Source organism: Phasianus colchicus, chromosome 1 (genome assembly GCF_987193195.1).
Source record: "Phasianus colchicus chromosome 1, bPhaCol1.hap1.1, whole genome shotgun sequence".
NCBI lineage: Eukaryota > Metazoa > Chordata > Aves > Galliformes > Phasianidae > Phasianus > Phasianus colchicus.
Window position 1 is genome coordinate 197536387 of NC_143436.1, and position 10472 is coordinate 197546858.

The following is a 10472-nucleotide window of genomic DNA, read 5'->3' on the forward strand; positions in this document are numbered from 1 at the left end:
TGGAGATGTTAAACAAATATTTGATGCTTATTTATTGTCCTTCAACAAAGCAGCTGTGTCTGACCAACCAAACTTCTATTAGTGTTTCTCATCTGTTTCCAATGTTGAAGTCTTCACTGAGACATCGGAGTGTGATTTTTCCCATCCTCAGGTCCTTCCATCTCCAGTTAGCACCAAACATAAATCAGTTTCTCAACAGCTTAGTCTTGGTTGGGATGACTATGAAAAAGCATTTACTCAAAAGAGCAACTCAGCCTGTGGAAACTGTGGACAAAAAACAGTAGTTGCACTCACCAGGAATGTTTTAACTTTAATATTCAGTAAAAATACATGTATTTTTTAAGAAAACTGGATTCTTTTTTAAAATAATTTTACAGTTTAATGGTCAGCTAAGAGTGTAGTTATATGCAACACTTACCTTAATCATGACAGTGTCCTAAGTGACACTTAGAGGCATCTGCATAGTGGGGAGGTGGAAGAATGTGGGGCTTGTCATTACACAGTTCTCTATGCAGTGGAGAATCCAACTATGTGGAGTTTCTGTTGTTGATTTGTTTTAGGTATAGGTCATGTGAGATCTGAGCTGGAATGGAGCATGACTCACATACCACGTGGGAATTCAATGGCTCCTTCTATCAGCCTTCAGCTTTCCTCATGATGGGTATCCCAGGCCTGGAAGCCTTTCATCACTGGATCTCCATCCCTTTTTGTGTACTCTACCTTATTGCTCTCTTGGGAAATTGCATGATCCTATTCGTCATAAGGAAGACCCAAAGTCTTCACGAACCCATGTACTACTTCCTGTCCATGCTAGCAGTCACTGACCTGGGGCTGGTTTTAAGTACACTGCCTACCACTCTGGGCATTTTTTGGTTTAATATCCGAAGGATTGGTTTTGATGCTTGTCTCACTCAGATGTATTTCATTCACATACTGTCCTTCATTGAATCCTCCGTGCTCCTGGCAATGGCGTTTGATCGCTTCATTGCCATCTCCCATCCACTTAGATACCCATCCATACTGACCAAGACGACTGTCACAAAGATAGGTCTGACAATCATATTGAGAGGCACGGTCTCCCTTCTTCCAATACCCTTCTTGCTCAAGAGGTTAACCTACTGTGGGAAGACTGAGCTTTCTCATTCTTTTTGCTTCCATCCTGATATCATGAACCTAGCGTGTGCAGATATAAAAGTCAATATCTTCTATGGTATGATTGCTTTGTTTTCAACGGTAGGGATGGACTTTATCTGCATTGTGCTGTCCTACATCCTCATCATTAAAACTGTTATCAGCCTTGCAACTAAGGAGGAGTGTCTCAAGGCTTTGAATACATGCGTCTCCCACATCTGTGCTGTCCTAATATTCTTCATCCCAATGATTGGACTGTCCATGATTCATCGTTTTGGAAAGAACTTCCCTCCTCTGGTTAGCACTTTGGTGGCCTACACCTACCTTATAATCCCACCTGCTCTCAACCCCATTATCTACAGCATAAAATCCAGCCACATCCGTGAGGCTTTGTTCAGGGCACTGAGGAGGAAGTGTGAACCTGAGTGGTAGTTTCTGCCACCAGTTCTGCCAGAAAATGCTGGTGGACTTTTTTTGTGGTCAGAACTAATGGACTGGTTTCTTAGTGCTGTACCCATGGGTGTCACTGCCAGGCAAAGGAACTGCTCATCCCTCAACCCAGAGCTGTGATCTTTCCTATTTCATCCTAGCACGATGCTTGGTCCTTTCCAACAGCCTGCAAACCCCCAGGTGTGGAAGCCACACTTTTGGGGAAACAAATACAGAAAAACGAGCTTCTCCTTTTGAGTTACACAATGCAGTGGAGCAAGGAACTTCTGCAATATATTTTATGGCACCTAGCAGCCAGATAATATGTTAGCTTCACCTGGGCTCCCTTGCATGGGATCATTGCTCCCTCACTACATGTTGCTGCATAACTAACCAAGACCACAAACTCTGCAGGACAGGAAGAGGCCAAAAGAGTTCTGAAGTCACTCTGGATATCACAGTGAGTAATTTTGTTCAACTGGAAACACCCCACAAGATGGAGATCATTTCCAGAGGTTGAGCACAGAGCGTTTTTGGAAGATCACATCATTTTAAGTGAACCCACAATACTTGGTTCACCTAACAAATGGCTCAGCCTTAGTCTTCATCTGTATTTCTAAACTGCCAAACACTTTTACAGTGCTGTTTCTGCACCTCCTCTTGCTTTCTTTGAGCCTTACTATCCTACCAAGTCTAATGTTCAAGCCATTGTTTTTTTGTATTGAATGTAAAGTATGTCTACCATGTATTCAAATAAAATACACGTATCATTGGAAAAAAAAAAAAAAAAAAAAGACGACAAAGCCTTTTTTTTCCTATTTATCTAATAGGTTGGAGTTGTTTAAAATCTTCAAGATGTGCTGTATGTGAGTACAGTACTGTATGAGTTAGGTATGCATCAGGATGGTGCTTGGGGGTCAGGTGTGGATAGCTCTCTTACTGATGAGGTTTCAAATCTGAAATAGGAGTGGCTAATCTTCCTGACATTACTGACTATGTACTACAAGCTTCCAGTTAAGACCCACCAGGCACCAAATGTCCCCTTCAGAAGGATGGGAAATGGAGATCTCCAGGGTCGGTCAGGTCACACACAGATGTGGCAGTGTCTGCAAGCATCTTCTTGCTCTTCACCGAGATGGATCTCAACCAGGCAAGCAGAAGGGTTTCACCACCCTCGTCTTGCTTCGTCCCATACACAGAATGAAACTGCCCCAAATCGTTCACACCTCCTGTGTTGCATTTTCATTGGTTTTAAGCCACATTTGGGGCAGACTGAGCCTTTGTGCAAAGAAGGAATTGTCATCATTTACCCTGTGAGGGCGAAGAAGCAGAGGGTATTGGGACAGCACTGCATACCAGAACTGGGCTGTTGCTAAGCTTCTCCCACTTCAGACTAACCCAGAATTAGTATCTTTTTCTTTTTTTGGTCTATTCATATCTGCACTTCTAATAAAGACAGAAAAGAATAATGAGAGTACTTCTCCATAAGAAAATGGAAAGGGAGAAGGGATGATTCCCAAGGGGAGGACTCCCAGGACACTCTTTGCATTGTGTTGTGCTAGTTATTTTGCAGTGTCCCCCCAGGCCCTCACAGAGGGTGGAACACTGTTCAGCAGAACACAAGAACTTCTGTCCAAACAGTAGGCACAGCAGCTCCTGCTTGCATTGAGCAGCAGCTGGTGGGAGCTCTTTGCTCAGAATACCTACGGTCCAGCCTGGTGCTGGCAGCCAGCTGCTATCAGAGGAGTAGGAGAACAAGTAAATCTTTTGGCAGGAAAACCTAAAAAAGAGCTTTGCTTGGAGATGCTCAGCTTGTTGGATCCTCACACACCACTGCTCCCTGATTGAAAATTTGCAGACTGTTCTCAGAAGCAACAAAAGCCAGAGGAGCCTGCACTCCAGCAAGGACACATGCATTCAGATGGTGGTAATGAGACAGAGGTAATGCACAGGGTATGTATTAGTGCAGCTGGAAACCATGCTGGAGTGAGGATGCAGTGCATTTGATGCGCCTCCATCACCCAGTTCAGCAGAGCTTCGTCTGCCTCCACATTTCCTTCCCAAATGGAGTAGCTGGAGGGCACCAGGCAGGTGTTCAGGATCTGAGAACCGCTGTAAGGTACTGTCCATTAAGAACACACGTTCACAGATCTTAGTGGCTGGTTCTGGGAATGGGAAAAATAATTGTGGTTTAACATCTGTGTGAGTGAAAAAAAAAGATAGACGAGCCACTTAAACCTGCCAATTCCTATTCTGTGACACTCTGAGCTCTGCACTTTGTACCATGGGATCACATACAATACTTGCTGTTGGATTTATTTCCTATGAATCAAGAGGGCAGTGTGAGACACGTCACAGGCATGGCTTAATGAGGAAAGGAGAGGAGATGGAGGAGGAGCAGGAGAACAGGATGGAAAAAAGAAGGAGTGGAAAGGGAGGAGGAAACATACAGCCAGTGTGGCTTTGTAGAATCTAAAGGAAAAAAATCTCAGATGAAAAATTCTGATTAGCTCCAGTAACAGAAGAAGACAGCACTGAGCACTATGACAATATCAGCCCATTCCCTAGAAGTGCCCAGGTTTTGAAATCTGAACATAAAGGCTTCAAAACCCTTGGGAGACACTGTACCAGAAGTGAAGAGGTCCAGAAAATGGAACACATTCCCTTCTCACTGCTGCATGGGATGGGAAAAGCAGAGGGGACTGCTCAGTGGTGAAGGCTCTTCCACCACTTGCTTTATTCTTGGGAGTTCACTCCATGGGACAAATCTGGTCAATATTTATGAGTCTTTTCTGAGATCAGCCACAGTGGTTGCTGTTAGTGGTCCTCTGGTTGGGATGGCTTCTCTGTCTGCATGTGCTCAGCTCTTGCCAAATGCAGCCAATGGGGCTTGCTGGTGCAAGGATCAGCCAGGGAAAACAAATCTGCACTCCGTGGTGTTTTATTGAAGGTATGGACCCAGTTCTCTGTTCTGCATAAAGCAAGCTCCTTCTATGGATGGTGTTCATCATGCTAGCAATCCAAAGCCATTAGTCATTTCTGAAAATGTTGGTGCATTCCTCAGTGCCAAAGGACTAAAGATCAACTAAAACATCCAGGGAGTGTTGACTTGTTGTGAATGTCTCTCCCAGTTGCATTTTCTCAAAAGAAATGAATGGGATGGCAGAGTTTTAGCAATGAGAATCATGCTGTCCTTACACTTCAGTGGGTGGCAGGTAAGTTGACTCAGACACTTGCTGGCAGTTATTGAAGGGTTTTGTGCATTCCACTTGCATCTTGGTGTAAGTGGTTTGCTGCAAATGTCCTTGCTAGAATAGCTTTCAAACAACTTGATACCAACAGTCTGCCTACCGTGTTTGTAAATTGTGTATAAAAAGCTAGCATATGAGTTTTATTTATCATAGAGTCAGGATGGAATAACCTTCCATCAGGGAAATAAGCTATGATTGCTATTTTAGGATGAGTGCTTCACCACAGATGTGCAGTAAAAACAGAGTTTTTTGCAAACAAATGCTACTTTTAGAATCATTTGGACTAATAACCTGCAGTAAAAACATGCCGCATCCCTGTTTTACATGGAATTTGTTGTCAGAAAGCTCAGCAATGCTGCACACAGCCTTGCTGTGGGAGTCAGACAGGCCTGCATCTCTGTTCAAGCCCGCCCAGATTGCCCCAGGCAGCTGGGGCTGTACACCTATGTGGTGGTAACACTGATGTTGTTTCAGGAATTGGAGCTTCTTCCCAACACCTTTAAATCCCAGTATTTTTAAAAATCTGATCCATGTGAACAGAAGGGCAGCTTAAAGCATATATTTCTGACAGGGCATACGGGAAAAGCTCAAGCAGAATTGGAGTTGTGCAGAGCAATAAAAATCTGTTTTATTTGATTTTGCCCTTGCAGCGGAGGACGTGCCACAGCATAGCATGACCGCTCTTCACTCTGCATGCCATGCCCTTCCCCAACAGCTCTGACCTCAGCCCATCCTCCTTCATCTTGGCCAGTATCCCAGGGCTGGAGGGTGCCCACTTCTGGATGGCGATCCCTTTGTGCTCCATGTACATCATGGCTGTAGCAGGCAACTGCATGGTGCTGTTCATCGTCAAGACGGAGCCCAGCCTGCACGTTCCCATGTACTTCTTCCTCTGCATGCTGGCTGCCATCGACCTGGCCTTGTCCACCTCCACAGTGCCACGTGTCCTCTCCTTCTACTGGTTCGACACCAGGGAGATCAGCTTTGGAGCCTGCCTTGTCCAGATGTTCTTCATACACACGCTCTCAGCCATCGAGTCCACCATCCTCCTGGCCATGGCGGTGGACCGCTATGTGGCCATCTGCCACCCGCTGAGACATGCTGCCATCCTCACCAATGCCACGACAGCAAAAATAGGGCTGGCAGCCATGGTCAGAGGAGTTCTCTTCTTCCTGCCTTTGCCTTTGCTCCTCCTGCCTCTTCCCTTCTGCAGCTCACGGGTGCTGTCGCACTCCTTCTGCCTGCATCAGGATGTGATGAACCTGGCCTGCGCCAACACCACCCCCAGCGTGGTGTATGGCCTCACCGCCATCCTGCTGGTCATGGGGCTGGATGCCCTCCTCATCTGCATCTCCTACCTCCTGATCCTCAAGGCTGTCTTGCGGCTGGCATCATGGAAGGAGAGGCTCAAGGTGTTCAGCACCTGCATTGCCCATATCTGCGTGGTCTTGGCCTTCTACGTGCCACTGATCGGGCTGTCCGTGGTGCACCGGTTTGGGAAGGATCTGGCCCCGCTCGTCCATATCATCATGGGGAACATCTACATCCTCGTGCCAGCTGTGCTCAACCCCATCATCTACGGGGTGAGGACTAAACAGATACAGAGGAGGATCCTAAATTTCATTCACATACACAACAACAGAACTGCCCAGTGACTTGTGCTTGGATGTTGTGTCCTCTTTCCTCTCATTGTCTCAACTTGTTTTACACTCAGAGTCCTTGGAGCTGGGGCTGTCCTCTGTGCAGCACTCAGCACATGGTAGGAGACTCAAAGGTGCTATCACAGGGTAAACAGAAAATAACAGCTGTAAACTCCTTCCAAGAGTGCTTACTCCAGCAAACCTGGAGTGAATCTACTATGATGATCCAAATCCAACCCTGATCCAGCAGATATGGGAAGGAAAAATGTCTCAGCAAACTAACAGCGTCTTGACACTGCACTTCTTTGTTCCCATCTCCTCTCTAACATTTGCACAGCTGAGTGAATGCCACAGTGGTTTCTGAATGATTTAGATAATTCATGGTTTTTGCCTGTGATGTGCTCACTGTCCAAAAACATTTTAACAAAGTTTTTGGCTAAAATTTATTCTTAAGTAAAATAATTACAGGTGACCTTAAAGGTGCAGAAATGCACTTTAAAAGTGCTCCACCTCTATAGTCTTGTTCTGATCTACTGGGTGTCCAGTTAACACAGCTCTGACCCCTCACAGCTCAGAGCTATTGACAGGGGTTGTGAAAATAATTTTCATTTATAATTATATTCTAGAAAACCAGCCTCTCAAGAGAAAAATGAGGAAGTTGTAAATGTGAGGGATACTCCGCAGCTGAAGGAATCACTATTTCCAAGTGGAAGGTGTTTTACTTTGACTTCACATGTGTATGAATTTCCAAAGGAGCTCAAGATCTCTACCTTTCAGATTTTTCTTATAATTTCAAGATATTCTGCATTAAATTAGAATACCACATAGCCTCTCCTCTCTGTAGTCTCACAAATCTTCTATCAGTGGGAGGCTATAAAACTCTTTAAATGTGATGGAAGCCTTCAAGTGTTGGGGCCAGTGACGATGTGAAAGATGATGCAGATGATTTCGTGGTTTGAAGTGCATTCATTTTGACTGGCCTTCACCAATTCACAGGCACATACTTAGAAATGTAGCTTACCAACAATGTTTTTCTGGAGAACAGAAGAGAAAAAAAGAACAGTGTACAAACATTTTTCATTGACATTATCTCATAATTTGGAAAAAGGTTAAAGATCTTGGGAAGGGATGTTGTGTAATTGGACTCTACAATGAAGCAGATGTTCTCATATCTTTTCTTTCCTTAGTCCATTGAAAATCGTTATGTACTTTGTCTTCATAAAAATGTTTTCTTCTTTGTAAATAGAAAAAGGTTCAAGCAATCCCTTCTTTTTCCTCTTGGCTTAAACTCTTGCCTTGTTGCTTGTTTGCTTTTTTAAACTGTGCTCTTCATCCCCAAAGTGGCTGTGGAGTCTCCCTCCTTGGAGATCTTCAGAAGCCATCTGGGCTGCATTGCCATGGGCAGGAATGTGTTTGCTGTTCCCACAGATGGACTCTGGAGCAGCCCCTGGAATTCCTCTGGTGAGAGGCCTGGGTGATCTCCAACTGGCTGTCTCTACACAGGTGAGTAACAGTGAGGAAGTCATTTGGATGCAAAACCGTTCATGTCAGGACATCTCACAGATGACCGACCAGAGGTACCAGGGACTTTCATGATCTGTGCTCCATTAAGAGGTCCAGGAGCTCTTGAACACTGCTATCTCCATCAGCAGAATATTATCAAAGAATCTATGGGGCAATTCGGGTTGGAAGGGAGCTCCAAACATCTCCAGTCCAAAGTCCTGATCAGTGCAGGGGCAGCTTCAGGGCCAGACAAGGAAGCAGAGCTGTTTATCCAGCCAGGTGCTGAAAGCCTCCTAGGACAGATATAGGACAACATCTTTGGACCTCTATTGCAATGATTGAGTGTCCTTACTGTGAATTTTTTTCTTTTTATCTGGCTTGAACCTTTCATTTCAACTCACACTTGTGTCTCTCATCCTCCCACTGCACCACACTGTGAAAGCCTGGCTTCATCTTCCCAATTATGTCCTCATGGGTAGAGAAAGGCTGCTCATTTTGAGAAGAGCCATGCTGCTCTTCTGAAGATGAACAAGCCTATTTTCCTCCTCAAGTATCACTGATCCAGCCCCAGGCACCCTGCTAGCTATCAGATGAATATGCTCCCCATTGTCAATGCCTTTTTTGTGCTGGGGCCCAAAACTAGATTGGATATCTAGATGTGACTTAGCAAGTGCTGGGTAATCCCTCGAGGCTATGGCCTATCACTGTCTGGAAAGGTCAGCCCAGAGCCCAAAACAATGAACACTGTGAGGGACTAGTAGAGAAGGAGAAAAGATCAAAACAAAAATGCTGGGGGGTATAAATCTGCACTGGCTCACAACATACATGTGGAATCATGCTTTACAGTCAAAGAGTCATAGGGTGAACTTTTTTTTAGTGCTAAATGGATCAGAATCCTTGTGGAAAGCTCACAGAATTCTGTTTAGCTATGAAAAATAGAGTATTTTGAAAAACAGCATAAGGAAAATGTACTATTTCCATCAGAGAGAATGGAAACAAAGAAAAGCAAGTGAACACCCCAAAAGTGCAGAGGTTCAAGAGCTCTCCTCCCTCACTGCTGCCAGGACTGGGCACATAGAAGCAGCCGTGGTTCTTGTTCAGAGCAGCAGACCAGGGAGCCCTGCTCATTCTTGAAACTTTCATCATTGTGTTGCCTCTGACGTGTGGTTTATCACTGTGGCACCTTGGACATCCACCACCACCACCGGCTCTGATGATGCATGGGATGTTTATGGGATTGCATCCGTGGGGTATTAAATACCAGAGAGAACTTTATGCCTGTCTGTCCTCCTATCCAGCACAGATTTTGTGTTGCACCAGGGACATCTTACATCTTGCCCGTAACACCAGTTGTGCTGAAAGAGGATGCTCACCCAGAACACATGCTGCTTTGCTCCAGGGCCCTCAGGTGACAGATAATACACTGGAGTGTGGTGTGGTTTCTTCTGATTGCTAGCTAACACTGGAGTAAAAAGAGTGTCCTTTTTGTAGTCTGTATTTCTGTAGCTTTGAACTCTATGAAGCACATTTTGCTATAAGCTTTTCTCCTAAATTAAAGCACATTTTATTTCAAAATAAATACTTTCATTTAAGCAAGTTACAAGTAGTTTCTACCTGGGACTTAAAAGGAATTTCATCCCTTGTCATTTTTTGTCAGATTCTGTTTTATTAGAGCTTGACGGGCAACATATTTTCATACAAATGAAAACAATCTATACCTGCCTAATGTAATTTGAGAAGTGTGAATGAATTTTTCAGAGGCGCGCTATGGATCCAAACACTTTTCAGATGGCTGTGACATTGAGAAATGGCTCTGGCTCATTCTCCATATGTTCCTTATTTTGTTTCCTTTTGTACTGAGAGAAAAATTAATAAAGGAAAATGAATGAACCATCCTGAAAATGCTGTATTTTTTTTACTAGCCATCCATTTCTCAGAAAGACTGTTAATAGAGCCACAGAGTAGGGAGGTATGATGAATTCTCCCTTAAGGGGCATTTTGGATCCCTGATACCCTTGTTCATTGTGGAGTCCCCAAATCAACACCATCCTGAAGTAATAGAGGGCTCCAGTGAGAGGCACAGTGTCCGAATTCCTCTCTCCACCATGAGCAGGGCCAAGTGCCAGAGATGGGGATGGACAGATTTTGCTGGTCTTCACTCAGCCCCAGGTACCTCACAGAGGAAGAGGAAAGAACCAAAATCACTTGCAAAAGGGAGAGGAAAGGGAAAGGAGAAATAAGGAGAGAGAAGTAGGGGAAGGCAGAACACAAGGAAGGCTTGCATACAAATGGAGAGAGAACAGGAAGTCACAGGAGCACAGAATTGGCAAAGGAGTCAACAAAGAGTGACATGAGACCAGTGCAGTGGTTGGAAATGAGCTATCAGTGTTGATATGTTCACTAAGTGTTGGGATTGATTGAGTTTAAGACAGTTTAAAAGAAAAAACAAAGGTTTATTACCCGCAAGACTCTTACGTAAATTGACATGGCCAAAGATTTGGCAGAGAGGTAATAAGAA

At 44.5% G+C, this 10472-nt stretch overlaps 2 protein-coding genes across 2 annotated transcripts; both read left to right on the forward strand.

The window, feature by feature from the left end:
- Positions 1-588: 588 nt before the first annotated feature.
- On the forward strand, positions 589-1563 carry LOC116232700 (olfactory receptor 51G2-like). The gene has a single exon (XM_031599226.1). It carries the CDS (start codon positions 589-591, stop codon positions 1561-1563), a length of 975 nt encoding a protein of 324 aa, XP_031455086.1.
- Positions 1564-5509: 3946 nt separating this feature from the next.
- LOC116232699 (olfactory receptor 51E2-like) lies at positions 5510-6466 on the forward strand. Its single transcript, XM_031599225.2, has one exon. The coding sequence runs from the start codon at positions 5510-5512 to the stop codon at positions 6464-6466; it is 957 nt and encodes a 318-aa protein (XP_031455085.2).
- The last annotated feature ends 4006 nt before the right edge of the window (positions 6467-10472 follow it).

What these genes read in the sequence shown, in the direction of transcription:
- LOC116232700 (XM_031599226.1), top strand. Translation starts at nt 589, where the DNA reads ATGGAGCATGACTCACATACCACGTGGGAATTCAATGGCTCCTTCTAT.
- LOC116232699 (XM_031599225.2), top strand. Translation starts at nt 5,510, where the DNA reads ATGCCCTTCCCCAACAGCTCTGACCTCAGCCCATCCTCCTTCATCTTG.